This window comes from Stylophora pistillata, chromosome 5 (genome assembly GCF_964205215.1).
Source record: "Stylophora pistillata chromosome 5, jaStyPist1.2, whole genome shotgun sequence".
NCBI lineage: Eukaryota > Metazoa > Cnidaria > Anthozoa > Scleractinia > Pocilloporidae > Stylophora > Stylophora pistillata.
The window spans coordinates 28438879-28457924 of record NC_142523.1 but is presented as its reverse complement, the minus strand read 5'-3'; the positions used below and the strand labels follow the sequence as shown (position 1 = coordinate 28457924).

Sequence of the window (19046 nt, the reverse complement as noted above, 5' to 3'; positions counted from 1 at the left end):
TCAAAACGCTTTGGTCGCGTGATTTGACGAATAGCGTGCCATAGTAAGGTTAGATCTACAATAACCATGGTTATCTTTGACGTAAGTTGACGTAACTGCAGAAAAGGCGTTATTGTTGCATTTTGGTGTGTCTTACACAAATTGTATAGCTACATTATCGCACGATCGCATTTGTTTATTTTGTTTGTCCACGAGTGACGAGCTCCCATCGACAGAGCTGAATAATGAAATGCTACGTCAGCGGGTATCCGGTCAACAACGCGGGCTCAAGTGTCCTAGGTCTAAAATCTACCGAAATTGGCGGAAAATAATAAGGGCTGACCTTTAAAACCAAGGAACTCTGTTTTCGTCGAAGGCACTTTCCTATTACCAAAGGTTGAAAGGAGAAAATTAATTTTTGAAAATTTTTAGGGGGTGTACCAAATTTTTGGGGGTTGTTCTGTGAAAGAAAAAGCGGCAAGAAAAACGACGCCTCGAGGCAACAGAATAGGAAATCAACCATGCGAACGACTCAAAATCCGTGTCTCCGGGGCAAAACCTGGCGCATGCGTATACGTTATTCAGCTCTGTCGCTCCCATCACGAGTCAGACATCTTCGTTGTCAGCATGGTCTTGAGCAATTTTTTTCAGATAGTCGTACCACGAGTTAGTTCTTCTTACACAAGTCAACACACCCAGACCCGGCTTGTGTCGTAAGTGCAGCTTGTGCAAGGAGAATGCCACTACAATATAGCTTATTTTACTTAATGGCACTTTCAGGTGGCTTCAGAAACTTTCAAACTCTTTTAGACACTCAGTGGTGCAACCTGCACCAATAGATCACACCGATAGTTGTTGGCTTCCGAGCGTGCAATGACTCTTTTCAGTGTGGTACAACCCGTACCGAAGATTTAAGCAGTTAAATGTTGTCTTTTAAGAGAGCGCACCGTTGAGAATTCATAGAGGCATTATTTCAAAACGAGAAAAGTAAGTATATGGGAATCTCGATTGTACAATACTGTTAGCACCAGTCAGATTCTACAGTATGACTCTTTTTCATAGTTAAATTTTAGGGAAAGAGTACCATATAACCTCATACATTAATTGTGCATTCAATTTCATTAATTATGTATGCGCCCCATTGTTTTTAAGACAATGACTTATTCCCATGGGCTTAGCATATACACATTACTAATAAGTACTTACTGCTTCAATAAAAGAGAAATTGATTGAAAGCGGCTTTTTCGTCTCCATTCCTTTCTCACGTTCTTCTCCCTTCTCCCCTTTGTTCTTAACTTCTCAGTCCTCGGTCTTTTTTTTTTCTTTTCTTTCCTTTTTACCTTCTTGGCAGTTTTGCTGAGCCTTGAACCATCGCTCCTCAGACAGCGCGTTATTATCAGACCATTATCAAACCATAGCCTTACCACTATGCTACGCAAACCAGTTAGGAGTTTCTCTCCAAAAGCTACTTTTTCTTTTACATTTCAGTAAAAAAACTTTCATAACAATATGTGCATTGATATAATGCACCAAAGGGCCCCTTTGCACCAAAGAATGCATTTCTTCTTCTCTACGATTGACCAAATACCCACAGAAAACAAAGTTTATTCATACCTCTTTCTTATAACATCAACGAAAGAAGATAGAAGGAAGAAGAACAACAACTCGGAGATGGAGAGACTGAATTTTATTCGACTTCCTCGAATATTATCGGATCACGAACTGTACATACAGTGGTGTAAGGATCACAACCTGCTTGCGACGTCGGTAAAATGTCCTCGAGCTGGGTGCAGCAATGAACTTAGCTGGACGCGACGTGCTTCATCGCGAGACGGGAACGAGTGGCGATGTTCAAAAAGAGGTTGCGATGGAATGGCTTCAATGCGCCGGAATTCACCGGTGCACACACACAGGGCATCGATACATGGTGGGGAATCAAGCGAGGTTTGCCCCAAACAGGAACATCCAAAGGACTTCTCGATGGCTACCTACAAGAATATATGTGGCGTCAGCACTACGGAAACGATCCCTTTGGAAACATTATCGAACATAATCGCCCAACAGTTTTGAAGTCCAGAAAGACTAGATACAAAGGTTTCTTTGCAAAGCTGTATGCACCGGCCTTCACGAACAATTTTCATCACTAGGACACGAAAGGATAATGAAAGAATCAACCAAAACCACAAGAACAGGTAAGACACAACATTTATTTAAACTTTACATTGACAAACTTTAAAGCCTGACCATAGACTTGACGTTATTTTCCGGCCAATTTTACGCTTTCAAAGCGAAACTGAACATTAAATTATATTTCAAAATTGAAGACCTCTGGAAAATGCCTTAAATTTCTCGTTTTGCAAAGCCAAAACGCGCCGAGTTTACCCTGTTTCAAAAAAGACTTAGAAAAAAATCCAAATTTTAAAAACAAAGACTACTAGTCTCTGCGGAGTTCTATTGTTATTGCTCTTGTTTTAATTGAACAAAGACTGAATGCATAATTAATGTATGGGGTTATATGGTACTCTTGCCAATTTTAGAATGTTACAATTTTATATTTTACATTTTAGAATTATACTCTGACTTGTAACTCGAAGATAATTATGTAGTAGCTTATCTTTAAACTCTAAATTCGAGGTGATAAATAAAGTATGTATGTAATGTATGTTTGTATGTATATGCTGGTCAAGGATTGGCTCTCATGACAATTTCGTGAAAACAAAGGATTCCTTATCACATTTTAAGGATTATTTTTGGAGTTTAATGCTCATGATGTTTTACTTAAACGTATTTATTTTACTGGCCAGTTGCTCAAGTCATTTTCATGCTGAAAATCTCTCATGGGGATGCTGGAGGTCGCACAGTAGAGAGAATCCTGGCCCGACCCACCACTGTGGCCAGCTGGGTTTAATTCCAAGAGCTGGCATCACATGCAGGTTAACTGTTTTGGTGGTTCTACTTCTTGGTTCAAGGGTTTTTCTCCAGATCCTCCACTTTTCTTCCCTCCACAAAAACCAACATGACAAAATTCCAATTCGACTAGGAAACATTGAACAAGAAGAGCCACCTTGTGGAATAATCACTGCTAAAATGCCATTATAATAATTTTCAGTTTTGTTATTTAATTCCCACTACACACTACAAGCATTACAATCAATTCAAAACCAAAACTACTTCTTAATGGGACTTGCTCAGAATTTTCCCTTAAATGTTTGTCACAAGCTTGTGACAAGATGAAAAGCTTCTCACTCTATTTCTTTACCCAGCTTAAAACTTACCATCTCTCTTATTCTATGTACAAAACTATAGCTTCTGAATCAGTCTTTGAAAATTACTACATAAATATTAAACTATTATAATTAACCTCTGATTTGCTTTTTCAAGAATGAGCCCGCAGCATGGCTTTTCAAGAGTCAAAGTAGACAGTATATGAATGCAAAGATGAAACAAGTATAAATGAAAAAATGGTCAGGAAGAGAGGATTACAAAGAATAGGTTTGAAAATATATATTAAGCTTCATATCTGCTCAGAGGGAAACTGTCTGTTAGAAAAGGTTTTACATTTTCCCGCAAGTCTCAATGTCTCCCAAGAAGAATTAAGTCAAGGGGAAGAAAAAGAGAGTTCAGAGAAAACAAAATGAGCTGTTTCCAGACAGACCAGAGGCCTTCTCATGTATTTAGTTTTTATTTCAAAAGTACATGGAATGAATGATGTGCATACGTGCGCATGCTTACAAGAATCAACCACATACAATACAGGCCTGTTTCTCAAAGTCCCGGTAACTTAATGAGCCTGTAAAACTGTTCTGTTCTCATTCAAGATGGGGATTTCAAAAGTTTTAAAAATGATACAATAAAACTATCAACTAGAGAAACAAAAAGGACTGGTTTGGGTGCCAGCTAGAACCTGCTTTCCTATCATTCAAATTTTAATTTTAAAATATAGCTTCGGGCCCGTTAAGTTACCAGTTAGCAGGACTTTCAAGAAATGGGCCCCAGGTCAAGTGCATTGTTATGCATCCAGAGGAGAAACATGGTAAACAAGCAGAAAATGCGTGTTAACCTAATGACAGAGCAACTTTATTTCTTCGAAACACTGTAGATATACCTGTAAAGAGTTGTATTTTCCTGGGCCTTCTGCTCAACCAGTTTTTATTTATTTCATCTTTTTGGATAAAGTAGGAAAGAGCTGTGTTTTAGCCAAAGGCTGCTCCCATAGTGTTTTCTAGATATTCTAGTCTTCTTGGATAGGGACGAATAAATAGATAAATGGAGGTCCCGTCTCCTGCAGGGTTGGGGTAGGAGACGTTAATTTCCCACGCAGGGGATTACTTTGTGATGGATGTCCTCCCCTGGGGTGGGATGGGTGGGAAGGTGAGATCGATAGACTGAAGCGGCTGCCAGAGGCGCCTGATATGCTGACGTCTGTTCTCAACCTTACACTGCACCCGTAATTCAGCCTCTCGGCTGCAAGTGGTCAGATATAAACTATATAACCATAACTATATAAATTAACTAACTAGAACAAGTGGAGAGTTAGCAACAAGTTAGTTTTGCTTGGAATTGCTGAGAAGTGCTAAGAAGAGCACTTACAATTATCATTATCCTACATTTAGATTAACTGCAAACCTGGACATTGATCACATCCAATACATGTAACTTGCTCAGGATACAATTTTTGACAATATCCTGTCTATATTCTAGCTAGGTCCTGAGCAGTGTACATTTTAATTTAGACAGGGTCATGTAATTATGAATCAACCAATCACAATAATTGTGTTTGGGGCAAGGAAACTTGCAGGTGTATACAACAGTCATTTTTCTTTTACTGAAGAAGTCAGTGAGTAAATTGGAGGCATCAATCCTTGAAGCTTATCAGCTAAATGTACACTGCTCGTAACTAGTGCAGCTTCTTGCATTTGTGGCAGAGTGCAAAAAAGTAAACCTTTTGAGAAAAATAAGACAAAGTTCAAATTTCGTGACTGACATTTATCAACAGACTGAAGAACTTACCTTGTATCAAGGAATATCCTTCAAGAAGATTCAATGCACTTTTTGGTAGATTATTTACAAAAGTGTTGAGTACAGGGAATTAAAACTGATAGGTTCTCACCACCAGATTAGATCATCCCTGATGAAGGCACTTGAGACAGGAGTGTTGAACTGTTGGGTCTATGAATTGTAATTCAGACAAACCATGTCTGATTGTCCACCTGGTTGCCTTGTGAACTTGAAAAAACATTGTTTTGAAATATTAACTTCTAACTGACCGAGTGTGAGGGCCACACTGAGGAATATTGGCAATATGGCCCAAGGTTCATATAAAAATGACTGAGGGACAATATTCCTAAGTATGGTCTTGAGCAAGGGAGGTTAGTAAGCATCGTTAGTTTGTTATGTGGCACTCTGAACAAACTTGATGTTGAGTTTGAACTCCAAACAAAAATACAAAGCTTATGACCTGTCAAGGACATTAGCCAGAAAGCTCATTTTTTGATTGATTATTGATTAGTTCACTAATTTCAGAATGATCTTAGATAACCACATAGTTACAATGCTTATCTGTTTTTCGGTATTTCTATTTGTTTTTTAATCGGACCTTTCAGCGTTACCACGCGCATATAAAAAGCAAATTTAGCTTCCCTTTAATCAGTTCTTCGTAAGTTTTGAATAGCCTTGGTGAACTTTCGCCCTTTCGTTTTCTCAACCTCTGGCACAAGCGGGACCAATATGTGAGTACGTTTGTAACTTTGTTTTTTCCTCCCCAGTCTTTTCAGTGTTGGGCGACAATATACAAACAAATATCGCAATGATCTGTATAGATTTAACATTTAAAGGCCAAATTCGTGCCAATTTGCAAGTCAGTGAACGCCCATCATTTAGATAGAACAATGGGCTGTTTATCAGTCATCAAAACTCTTTTAATTTGTTTCCAAACTTTTGTTCTGTTTCACTTGTATTGTTAATCTTGTTATAGACTTTAGAGCCCAGTATTTAACATGCGATTCTTTGATCATGTATTCCGCGGCTTTTTGTTAGATTGATAGAACTTCGTTGTATTGTTGTTTCAGTTTACGATCGATCGTTCGATAGATTGACGGTCAGAATAGTCGTTATTTTCGTCATTGATCGTGGTTCGTGGTCGATTGCCTTTCAAGAATAAAGATTCGTGCAAACAGTCAACTTTGGGTTGTCACTTTGATCAGTAAAATAGTCCCAAACACCTCGTTAACCGCGTTTTGGAGCGACACACCCTTGAACTTTAGAATTTAGATTTTGGTCGCCGTAAACGCTACATGACCATTTCTGTGGAGAATGATGTGGATGTCAGTGGCTTTTTTTTCCGGGAGGGTTAGGAGTTTACTTGAATGTGCAAATTGGTTCTGAATTACTGTTGATCTTATGGTAATTTTGCCAACCATTTTAAAAGCAAATCATTACAGTACTGTGTAGAAGCAATTTAAAAAAAAAAGAGTTTACCAGAAAAGTTTATCAAACATTTGTAATGATAAGTTTGATTATACCTCACAGAAGTCTTTTCCCCCCTAGGCTTTCCAAGGAAGTACAAAAAAGCTCAAGATATTTTTAACAAGCTACCAGAGGTATTCATGGTCAACAACCTCAGTTTATGTTATGCAATGAAGAGTGACGCATATTTAACAGTTTGATACAAAGTAACTAGTTTATTAACCATTCAATTCCTAACTGAGGATTATTAATTTTCTCCTCTAGCTGCTTCACATTTCCTTGTAAATTGGTTAGGGGAATTTGATGTTTGATCAAGATAACAACCTCTACCTGATAAGTTTCAATAATATCTTTAACTGTTTGTTGAATAATGCATGAATATTATTGGGATAAATTACATGTTTATCACTTGTGTGGGTTAAAAGAATCTGTACATTCACTGGTTCACTAAGATTTTATGGCCATGATCTGATGGGTCCTCAGTGTTAAGTGTCACCTGAGATAAGTTGGGGTTTGAACTGAGTCAAGAAATGAGTGATCATTGCCAGAACTGACTTGATATTTTATTTTATGCTTGATTCTGCAGGAGGAAAGAGCCAGGCCAATGATGGTCACAGTCTCAGGTATAGAAAGAAAAAACATACACAATTAGTGGTAAATTTTTTAACTAAAAAAAAAAAATTATTGTACTTTTTTGTAACCCTTTCAATCCCAAGATCTGATTTATTTAGTAATTCTCCTCCCTGTCTGCCATAGAATTCTTGTAATGTTAAAAGGCTGATAGTTTCGAAAGAAACTGTTTGGGGCCGCGTCGGTGGGAATAACGAAATAATTTGGATATATCAACAAAGTTGAAGTGGTAAATTGGCCACCGTAACGATTACAAAAGCTGACGTTTCAAGTGTTAGCCCTTCGTCAGATTGAATAGAGGAATTGTGGGTTGTGTGTGCTTTTAAAGGCAGAGAATGGAGCTACATTCGTAACGTAGCTACATTACGTAGCTCCATTCTCTGCCTTTAAAAGCACACAACCCACAATTCCTCTATTCGCTCCAATGAACAGCTAATGCTCGAAACATCAGCTTTTGTAATCGTTACGGTGGCCAATTTACCACTTCAACTTTGTTGATATATCCAAATTATCTTCTAATGTTAGTTTGGAGAATTTGGTGTTGCATCAACTGATAGCATATTTTTCTTAAGGTTATTCGCAACACTTGCCTGCTTGATATTGTATTGATATTTTAAGGAGAAATTCTGTCTTGGTCACTCATGGGAATTGATGGGTTCATAGCAGAATTAAAGATTAATTAACAATTATTCCAAAAGCGTGCATTGGATTTGAGATGATAGATAGCCAACGAGGCGCGTAGCACCTCATTGGCTATAATCATCTCATATCAAACAAGTGTGAGTAGAATAATTGTTTTATTAAAAATGTTGAATTAAATTATCAACCACCTCTCGGTTGGCTCTATTGGTAGAGCGCCGGACTGTTGTGCGGGAGGTCGTGAGTTCAAATCCAGCTGGACCAACACTCAGGGTCTTAAAATAACTGAAAAGAAAGTGCTGCCTCAGTAATATTATCTGCAAAGGGTTAGACTTTCTAGTCTTCTCGGATAGGGACGATAAATGGAGGTCCCGTCTCACAAGCCCTTGTATGTGATAAAGAATTTGTGGGACGTTAAAGATTACCCGCATACTGTTTGAAAAGAGTAGGGCACGTAGTTCCCGGTGTTGTGGTCTATCTTTGTTTATAGTTCAGCACTAAATTTTCTCCGGTTCTTATTGGTTTAAATCGATCATGTGACGCAATTAAGTGTTCATCTGTGGAGAGACACTATCAGCCCATAGTGCCCCCCGCGGGAAATACCCGGCTGGATAGTGCGCATCCGCAGAAAATACCTGGATTGATACTACTCATCCCTGAAAAGTTTTGAATAGTTTGACGGCTGCGAAGTTAGGAAGATCGCAAAAACGGTGACTTTTCAATTCTGACAGGTATAACGTATTATTTCGCCAAAGTACAGTTGCGAATTATTGACATTTGTGACAAGCTGTAGGCGCGGAAGAGAATTTAGTGGTGAACAATAAAAACAATAGAGTGTTTATGTCTCGGAACTATCAGTCTGATAGTTGCCCCTTGGAAATTTGATGTTCTTAAAACTAGCATATTTGTTTTGAGAACATCAAATTTCTGCGGGGCAACTATCAGCTGGTAGTTCCTTTACAGAAACACTCTATTGTTTAAGTAATGTCTATCAAATTGATGGGGGGTACTGCGCCTTTGAATATTGTATAGAAAGGGCGCAATATAAATAAGAAATTCATTCATTCATTCATTCATTATTTGATTTTATTACATTTTTAGCTCCCTTTTAATATTAAACTGAGGCATACACTTACCATACTTGTAGATTATGGTATATTGGCTCATTTCCAGCAATGGCTTTTCTTATGTTTTTCATCTTTCACACAGGCCACATTTGATTGATACTATTTTCAGGAAGACTATTATAATAGGATGTATCTGAAAACTTAAGAAGCCAAAAAACTCAAAAATGAAATTTAGCAGTGCAGTAAGAGATTCTGGTACCTCGATCACTCAATCAAGTTTGACAAATGATACAAGTAGACATTTTGCTTATTGTTTGTGTTTTTCCTTGCCACTTGAGGACTCTGAGCAACACTACACAACTTGAAACCTATCGCCAAGTATTATATGTGAAACCATGGAATAAGGTGTACATGTCTAGAATACGAATAAGATTTATGTACAGTATCATGACATATTGTCATGAATCTGCACCAATCATTTTAATTTGCTTCTTTGATAAAGTATCAAGTTTCTCAGCCACTTAATTATTCTTAGGTGTTTGTGTATCAATATTTCTCTCCAATTTTTTTTTGTATTGTAGCGCTTGAGAACAAGGAGCAAATTACGAAATTTTTTTTAAATTGTCTGGCTTTGGTTCAGGTAACTTAGGAAAAATTGACATTTTCTTTAGAAGAACTGAGCCAATTTTTTTTTTTTTTTACTACTACTAAACAAGTGTTATATTTTGGTAGCTTTCCTCCCTTTCCTTTTATCACGAACTATAAACTTTCCCCTTTGTTCCTGGTTTTGCTGATTAGATGTTGAAAAACACCATGCCCACATGATTGTTCCCAGCTTAGCATATATACACTGTACCTGAATTGCCAAAACCCAGAGGCTTAGGATTGTCTTTCCCTTTCTCTCCTTTTCCAACCCCTCTAAGGGTTTTGTTCTGGCCTTCCCCCTCTATCCTCTTTCCCATCCCCCCTTCTCCCTCTCCCCTTGGTATTATCAGTCCCCACCTTGCCCTCCCATTTTCCCCCTCTATCTCCTCCCCCTTATCATCTCTCCCCCCCTCCAAGATTGATATGGTTAGTCCACTTGTCCCCCCAGTCCACTTTTCAAGAAGTAAACTGATGGATAGGAGGGTAATCTCTGCAATACATGTTTCTGCTCAATAGTGTGTATTATTATTATTGTGTGAAGGTGTAGTCTGATCGTCCGGGTGAGTGTAGTCCTGAGAAGGACTGTTGTCGGTGGCAGTGACTGACGTTTCGACAACCTGTGCGGAAGTCATCATCAGAGTCAAGTGAGTGATTGTTGTCAGTAGAATGTTCTTATTCCAGTTCGTGTGAAATGATCGGTTGGTTTTGCCGTGATGTTATTGGCTGTAAGACTCAAGTGACGTAAGTCGTTCGTGATTGGTCTGTTTCGGTCTGTCGGTAAAGCTAGGTTGTTCTTTTTCGGTCGTTTGTGATGTTTATGTCGTGAATGAGTCGTTTGTATGGGGCGGGTAGTTGTTGACATCTGTTTAGGGGAGTCTGTTCTAAGTTAGTAAACCAGCTTTCCAGAGTCAGTCGTTGAAAATAGTCAGTGCTGTAGGTTAGGCATTGCGCAGAGTCCCAGTCAATGTTGTGGTTGGTAAGTCGATGGTGTTCAGCAATGTGATTGCTGACATCACCTTTCCTCGTCGCCCGTCTGTGTTCAGTCAGTCTTGTTGTGAGGTTTCTGCCAGTCTCACCGATGTAGGAGGCTTGGCAGTCGGAACAATTGATCTTATAAATCGTTCCCTGTCTGTTCCTCGGTTCGTCTTTGTCTTTAACGTTGGTTAGTAACTGACGTAGTGTGGTGATGGGTTTGTGGGCGACGCGGATATTGAAGGGTAGTAAGATGCGCGAGATGTTTTCAGACATACCTTTTATGTACGGTATGGTTGCTGTAGTCGTAGGGGTTGCGGTGTCGTTTGTTTCGGTAGTGGTAGTGGGTCGGTGAGTGTTTCGTCGGATGAAGTCGTTGTTGTAGTTGTTCTTCGTAAAAACACGGTGAAGGTATTTGTTCTCGTCGGATAAGCTGTCTGTCGAGTCACATACTAGTTGTGCGCGTCGTGTTAGAGTTCTGATAGTTGTGGCTTTGTGTGATGTAGGGTTGTAGGATGACTCGTCTAGTAATCTGTCGGTGTGTGTCGGTTTCCTGTAAACTGTCGTTCGTAATGAGTTGTCGTTGTGGCTTACCAGGCAGTCTAGAAAAGGAAGTTTGCCATTTTCTTCGACTTCTCTGGTAAACTGTATGTCAGTGTTTTGTTCGTTAAGGTGGTTGTGGAATGCGTCAATTTCGTCGTGTCGAACGGCGGTGAATGTGTCGTCAACGTAACGTAACCAAAGCGGTATCGTTTGTCGGCAAGTCGAAAGGGCGCGTTCCTCGATGTTCTGCATCACAATTTCTGCTATAACAACAGAAACTGGAGACCCCATGGCAGTGCCGTGTAACTGTTTGTAGTGTTTACCGTTGTACTGAAAGTAAGTAGACGTTAGGCAAATGTTTAGCAAGTCCATGATGTCGTCTGTCGGTAGCGGTAGTGGTTCGGTAGATTTTCGGATTGCAGTCTCAGTGCATTGTAATGCTAATTGAAGTGGAATACTTGTGAACAGTGATTTCACATCAAATGACACTGTAGTCGTCAGGTATCTGAACAGTCTTGGTAGCGTTAATGAGGTCTTCAGTGGATTGTAGTTTATGTCTGGATTTGTCGGTTAGCGGTTGTAGTATTGTCGTCAGGTACTTGGATAGTTGGTATGTGGGAGAGCCACAGAAAGAAACAATAGGTCGCATCAGGAAACCAGGTTTGTGTAGTTTCGGCAAACCGTAGAGTTTCGGTGGCTGTGGTACCGAGCACCTCAGTCGATAGTACCGTTGGTTGTCAAAGGCGTTCGTTTTCTTGAGTGTCAGTAGTTTACTGTTGAGTTTACGTTGAAGGGCAGGAGTTGGGTCACGTTTGAGTTCTTCGTAGGTTCGTTTGTCGTTAACTAGTGCGTCCATTTTGTCGTGATAGTCGTTCCTTAGACAAGACTGAAACTCGGGTACTATCATACGGACTAAAACACTCAGTAACACCTAAACGCATACCGACTGAGGCTATTGTATCTATTGTATTGTATTGTATTGTATTGTAATCTTTATTTAGACACGATCAATTCATCAGCCTATAAAAATACATATCACATACGCTAAGATATTTAAAATTAAAACTACATACTATAACACTAAAGCTGTTTTCCGTGAATGCCGTGCGTTAGAAAGTATTGAAGGTTAGAAAGTATTGAAAGTTAGAAGGTATTGTTTCTTATCTAGTGTTGAGGCGGCCCTGTCTCGGCAACGAGAACTATCTGAGCCGACCAAGGATAACATCAGAAGCAGAATTGCCTCCACTATACAATCAACGTCACTACATGACAGCAACTTGACTAAAGACGAACAATGAGCACTGAAACGACTGAGAAACGACGAAAACATAGTTATCCTACCAGCCGACAAAGGACGAGTTACGGTTGTTATGGACAAAACTGACTATCACGACAAAATGGACGCACTAGTTAACGACAAACGAACCTACGAAGAACTCAAACGTGACCCAACTCCTGCCCTTCAACGTAAACTCAACAGTAAACTACTGACACTCAAGAAAACGAACGCCTTTGACAACCAACGGTACTATCGACTGAGGTGCTCGGTACCACAGCCACCGAAACTCTACGGTTTGCCGAAACTACACAAACCTGGTTTCCTGATGCGACCTATTGTTTCTTTCTGTGGCTCTCCCACATACCAACTATCCAAGTACCTGACGACAATACTACAACCGCTAACCGACAAATCCAGACATAAACTACAATCCACTGAAGACCTCATTAACGCTACCAAGACTGTTCAGATACCTGACGACTACAAACTAGTGTCATTTGATGTGAAATCACTGTTCACAAGTATTCCACTTCAATTAGCATTACAATGCACTGAGACTGCAATCCGAAAATCTACCGAACCACTACCGCTACCGACAGACGACATCATGGACTTGCTAAACATTTGCCTAACGTCTACTTACTTTCAGTACAACGGTAAACACTACAAACAGTTACACGGCACTGCCATGGGGTCTCCAGTTTCTGTTGTTATAGCAGAAATTGTGATGCAGAACATCGAGGAACGCGCCCTTTCGACTTGCCGACAAACGATACCGCTTTGGTTACGTTACGTTGACGACACATTCACCGCCGTTCGACACGACGAAATTGACGCATTCCACAACCACCTTAACGAACAAAACACTGACATACAGTTTACCAGAGAAGTCGAAGAAAATGGCAAACTTCCTTTTCTAGACTGCCTGGTAAGCCACAACGACAACTCATTACGAACGACAGTTTACAGGAAACCGACACACACCGACAGATTACTAGACGAGTCATCCTACAACCCTACATCACACAAAGCCACAACTATCAGAACTCTAACACGACGCGCACAACTAGTATGTGACTCGACAGACAGCTTATCCGACGAGAACAAATACCTTCACCGTGTTTTTACGAAGAACAACTACAACAACGACTTCATCCGACGAAACACTCACCGACCCACTACCACTACCGAAACAAACGACACCGCAACCCCTACGACTACAGCAACCATACCGTACATAAAAGGTATGTCTGAAAACATCTCGCGCATCTTACTACCCTTCAATATCCGCGTCGCCCACAAACCCATCACCACACTACGTCAGTTACTAACCAACGTTAAAGACAAAGACGAACCGAGGAACAGACAGGGAACGATTTATAAGATCAATTGTTCCGACTGCCAAGCCTCCTACATCGGTGAGACTGGCAGAAACCTCACAACAAGACTGACTGAACACAGACGGGCGACGAGGAAAGGTGATGTCAGCAATCACATTGCTGAACACCATCGACTTACCAACCACAACATTGACTGGGACTCTGCGCAATGCCTAACCTACAGCACTGACTATTTTCAACGACTGACTCTGGAAAGCTGGTTTACTAACTTAGAACAGACTCCCCTAAACAGATGTCAACAACTACCCGCCCCATACAAACGACTCATTCACGACATAAACATCACAAACGACCGAAAAAGAACAACCTAGCTTTACCGACAGACCGAAACAGACCAATCACGAACGACTTACGTCACTTGAGTCTTACAGCCAATAACATCACGGCAAAACCAACCGATCATTTCACACGAACTGGAATAAGAACATTCTACTGACAACAATCACTCACTTGACTCTGATGATGACTTCCGCACAGGTTGTCGAAACGTCAGTCACTGCCACCGACAACAGTCCTTCTCAGGACTACACTCACCCGGACGATCAGACTACACCTTCACATGTTACCCCCGGGTTCAAACCATTTACTGCATTGTTATTATTATTATTATTATTATTATTATTATTTACACTAAAACAGTGGATAGTGTTTAAGGTGCACTCTGATTGGCAACTCAAACTCCAGATATCCTTTGTTATTCACTTAGCAACTCAGGCAGGATTTACACCAGAGAATATTGTAATAGTTGCAAGAGTAAATGACAGAGCAACATGAAAAATCATCTTTTTGAACTGTATTATCTTTTAAATTAGTTGTTTTACTTTATACTAAAACAACCACTTACCTCAATGTCGGTGGCTGGTGGTAGATAATTATAATATTTACCTTGCTGCTTTACTGCTTCTAAACACACCAAGTACCTTATAACTATGAAGTCTAAAATAAATATTATGTTGTTCTCTAACTCCTTGCTGATCATTACAATTTCTAGAAAGATGCCAGTCCTACTAAACCAATGCCTCACAAACCTTCATCAGGGATCATGGTAACAGTGTAAGCTCAAATATTTTGTAGAATCAAAAACATTTTCTCAATAATAAAATATTTCAGAAATATGTAGTGTTTAAGGTTGCCCAAGTCAATTTCATGCTGAAAGTCTCATGGGAATGCTGGGGATTGCACAGTAGGGAGAGTCCTGGCCTCCCACCGCTGTTGCCTGGGTTTAATTCCAAGAGCTGGCATCACATGTGAGTTCAGTTTGTTGTTGGTTCTCATCCTTGGTTCAGTGATTTTTCTCCAGGTCCTCCAGTTTTCCTCCCTTCCACAAAAACCAACATTACAATATTCCAATTCGACCAGGAAACAGTGGACAAGAAAGCCACCACATTGAATAACCACTGTTAAAATGCCATTGTTATAATTATAGTTCCTTTATTTTGTTATTTAATTCACACCATGCACTACAAGTATTAAAATTAATTGAAAACCAAAACTACTTCATAATGGGCCTTGCTCACTATGGAGTTTCTGTGGCTTAGTGACAGAGTGAAGCATTAAATACCATGTATAAAGAAAATCTTCAAGAAGATTCACAGCTCTTTTAGGCAGATTCTTTACAATGTGTTGTTTGATTCTGAGTTCTTTAATATCCTTTCTTTTTTAACTCGACATAGCCAAGGAATATGTCTTGGAAAAACAGTCAGAGCCAGGGGTTCCCATTAGTCTCGATGCAACCCTAGAAAGCATGGGAACAATGGAATTCTGTCTCGTCAGATTTGGCCATAAGTAGATTTTAATTAGCCCACTTTACACGTAAGTTTATAAGTGCTGTCTTTTCGCAGTAACTTCTTTTTGTACATCCATTTTGGCATCACTGTTGGTTCTTGCAGTCTGCTTGGTTCACAGCAGATTGAGTGTAAACAGTTTGCAAATTGCTCTTTTTTTAAGCTTCTGAGTCACATTGTTTTTTTCGTTTAATACCAACACTTTTGAACAAACTGGGAGACTGGACCAAAAAGATATATATGAAATAAAACAAATGGTATTCCTATTTTGACATTAAATTGTGAAAATAATACTAAATAATATAGCCAAGTTGGGTCAAATGATTGGGTCTGAAATAAAAGATACAATTATGTTGATTGGAGATTGACTTGCCATTTGGCTTTATTGTTGATATAATTGTAGGAAAACGGAATCATGATGAAGAAAGGGAAGAGCCTAAAATTCGGTTCCAAGCTTACACTTATTATACATACAGGGTAAGTGTAACACATAATTAGGGACCTTAACTCTTTACACCCTAAAATCAGTATGCACATTATCCATACTGTTCTCTTTACATTTCCTAAAGTGCTGACAAAGAGAATTTGTCAAACAATCAGAGTTTATTTAATTGGTGATCATTTGCTTTATTCTCCTGACCTCACTGTGTGATTCAGGGGTGATATTGTAAGGAGAAATTTGATGCTGGTCACTGTTAGGGTCAAAGGTTTAAGCAAACCACAACAGTTATGGCAGTGAGGACATAATTATGGCAAAACAAAATAATCTGATGGGCAGGACAATAGCTCTGCAATTACATCTAAAGACTTTGTTTTTCTTGGTCTCAGTGTGCATGAACAACCTTGAGGGCAAATTCTTTAAGTTTTCATTCGGGACTCAATGCTGCTCACATAAATTAGATTATGCTGAGGTTAAGATGTGACACCATTACAGCCATAATGGAAAAATTCTGAATAAAAGTATAATTTTTTTTTAAATGTTTTCCTTTGCATTGCCCTTCTGACTGCCCAATATTTCTATTATTGCAGATGTTGTCTTGGTTTGTTGCTTAACATACACTCTTGTTTAGTGAAAAGAAAATATTATTTACTCCTCAGTCATACAGGGTCAGCATGCTGCAAAAGCTGAGGACTCTGACAGAGATACAGCTCAGTAAATCATTCACAGATATTTATTTTGTTGCCCTTTCATCACTGACTTTCATACAATACATCTTACTATAAAAAATCTGATTGGTCAAGAGAATTCAATCAATATTCAATAGCATGTGAAATTGACAATATAAAATGCAATCTCAGCAGCAAATATTGCTAATCATGTCAAATTCAAAGTCTGCTTAATTTCCAAGCCCCTCCTCAGTGTATCTCAGTTCTAAACCTTTTCTAAACTCAAACATATTTAAACAAGTATTGAATGTTACACTCCCCCTCCCCTCTCTACAGAGTGGGAGGAATGCTCTCCCCACCGGTACCTGCACCTCATCTCATTTTTTCCTGTTTTATTCCAATTTGTTTTCCTTTTGTATTTCATTTAACTTCTTTATTGATCACTTTCTCTGTTGCCCTCCAGGAGTTTCTCTTGAGAAGATAGAAATTGACCCAGTACTTCAACCCAAGTCAGCAAAAAAGTGTTGGGGAAAAGAAAAATTTGTAAGTATTATCACTGACAGTACATCTGCTCAAATTTGGAGAGAATACTTTGATCATGGCTGCAAAACAAAAAAAATTTGCAGGTTTCCACTTGACTGCATTTTGCCAGTGAGACAGGTCCTGAGCTACCCTTTCTGCCTCACCCCACAGGTAGACAGGTCCTTAGCTACCCTTTCTGCCTCACCCCACTGGTAGATAGGTCCTTAGCTACCCTTTCTGCCTCACCCCAAAGGTAGACAGGTCCTTAGCTACCCTTTCTGTCTCACCCCACAGGTAGACAGGTCCTTAGCTACCGTTTCTGCCTCACCCATGAGTGACCAACACAGACAAGTGATAAGAATAGAGTGTGAATAGATACTGTACTGGGATTAATTATCAGGGAAACCTCAGATCAAATGCTGCAGGGAAACCTTGTGGCGTACTGGCATCCCAATCTAAGGAGGGGATGGGGGGGGGGGGAAATAAAAGTCAATTCATGCTACCAAGATAACCTCTGGCTGCATGAGCTGTTGCCTCAAGTACAGAGGGGAACATGGAGTGTTCTGAATACCACAACATTGCAAACAAAATAGAATAGACACCGCATCACTGCAAGAAATATTATCAACACACACCGACACCACGATATAGTTTAAGCCTCAGGATTTATCTGATCTGGTTTCACTCATCTTTACCAGGTGCCGGTCTTTGGCTGGCTGATAGTGCGTGTTGTAGAGGTCTATAAGTCAAGTGAAATATTAACAAAAGTGGCCTGGGGCTAGTTGGCTAATGTTAATTAAAGTTTAACTCAAATGTATCGCATATTTTGTTCAAAAGAATAAACTGCAACACCTGGAATGGTTTATTTCACCAAAAACTGTTCATTTGAAATTACAAACATCATATATCGTAAATTTTGAGATCACTGCAACACCAGAATGCAAGTTGTTCTATACCACAATACTCCATTAAAAAAAAGAAGAGTCAGCACCCCAACACTGCAAACCCCAATGTCCCCCTCAGTACGATGTTAACTTTTTCTTATCTGATTTGTCCTGTTACCTCTTCCTTTTAATACTAACTTGTAAAATCACTTTTTCTTAAGACTTCAATAGATATGGAAAATGTGGCTGCTTGTGACCTAAATGAAGTGAATAACAATGGAAAATCTGTGTTCAGAATAGTTTACTTCAGTCAAAATGCACGCGAGTTTAAACACTACGACTTTGAAACTCATGCTGATGATGCAGGTGAGAAATTCTGTCTTTTTCTTTGCATACAGTACTTTATCACAACAAACAGAATTTTTCACAGCAAAGAGCATTTGAGACAGTCAATTTTTGGTAGTAAGTTGATTATTATTTGCTAGCCTACCAGTTTTTTTTTGTGGACATCAGTATGCATATTCTCCATATTAACAATCAAGAGCCTCTGTTTTGTTGGTGATCATTTCCTTTATTCTCAGTACCTTACTGTTTGATTCAGGGTTGATACTGTAGGGAGAAATTGTATTTTAGTCAGCCTAAGGCATCGAAGGGTTCAATGATTGGGCAACAATTTTCCCTGATGTACAAAGAATGTTTTTTCAACATTAATTTTGTTGTTGCTGTTTATATTTGTTTGTTTGTTTGTTTTTCCAGGAGAAATAGTGGAACAGGTCAATCACATTATCAAGTCCAACATAAGTGGGAAAAGATCAGAATATTTGTCTTCCAAAGAAAGAAAATCTGACAAAAGAAGATGTTTAAGATCATAGCCATTGTAACAAGAACTACTGAAGCTTTCTCACACTATTAAATGATTGATTAATAAAAATTATACTGTATTTCCTCAAATAAGTGCCCACACTCCAATGAGTACCCACCCCCCCCCCCAAGCCACAGAGTTCATAAAGCAATCTCCCTTGTCCCTAACTCACTTAAATCGTAGGGATACAAGAAAAACCTGTTTCTATTGCCACTTTAGATCATTTTAAACCTACAGCAGAGTCATTACAGGAGAGTAACAAGTGCCC

The 19046-nt window shown here is 39.3% G+C and overlaps 2 protein-coding genes across 6 annotated transcripts in view; both read left to right on the top strand.

Annotated features, from left to right (window-relative positions):
- Positions 1–6679: 6679 nt before the first annotated feature.
- Positions 6680–19046, top strand: part of LOC111346036 (target of rapamycin complex 2 subunit MAPKAP1-like) — a 103448-nt gene continuing 91081 nt past the window's right edge. Inside the window, exon 1 of one of the 2 annotated variants that reach the window (XM_088760324.1) lies at positions 6680–7067. In XM_088760324.1, coding sequence (XP_088616450.1) covers positions 7049–7067 — 19 coding nt within the window. In that variant the 5' untranslated portion in view covers positions 6680–7048. The remainder of the gene's footprint in view (positions 7068–19046) is intronic. The other variant, XM_088760323.1, reaches the window with a different exon arrangement.
- LOC148731263 (target of rapamycin complex 2 subunit MAPKAP1-like) lies at positions 8326–18850 on the top strand. 4 transcript variants are annotated; one of them, XM_088760376.1, is made up of 8 exons: positions 8329–9420; positions 14611–14672; positions 15293–15400; positions 15807–15880; positions 16502–16556; positions 16974–17053; positions 18138–18282; positions 18673–18850. In XM_088760376.1, the coding sequence occupies exons 3-8, from the start codon at positions 15364–15366 to the stop codon at positions 18786–18788; spliced, it is 507 nt and encodes a 168-aa protein (XP_088616502.1). In that variant the 5' UTR covers positions 8329–9420; positions 14611–14672; positions 15293–15363; the 3' UTR covers positions 18789–18850. The 4 variants fall into 4 exon arrangements, with proteins under 4 accessions (XP_088616503.1, XP_088616502.1, XP_088616501.1 ...); XM_088760377.1 differs by lacking the exon at positions 14611–14672 and having other exon boundaries at positions 8326–9420; positions 15298–15400; XM_088760375.1 differs by lacking the exon at positions 8329–9420 and having other exon boundaries at positions 14228–14672.

What these genes read in the sequence shown, in the direction of transcription:
- LOC148731263 (XM_088760377.1), top strand. Translation starts at nt 15,364, where the DNA reads ATGGGAACAATGGAATTCTGTCTCGTCAGATTTGGCC. An exon ending in CTGTCTCGTCAGATTTGGCC is followed by an intron (nt 15,401 to 15,806) that starts ATAAGTAGATTT and finishes ATATAATTGTAG; the next exon opens with GAAAACGGAATCATGATGAA. An exon ending in AACTCATGCTGATGATGCAG is followed by an intron (nt 18,283 to 18,672) that starts GTGAGAAATTCT and finishes TTGTTTTTCCAG; the next exon opens with GAGAAATAGTGGAACAGGTC.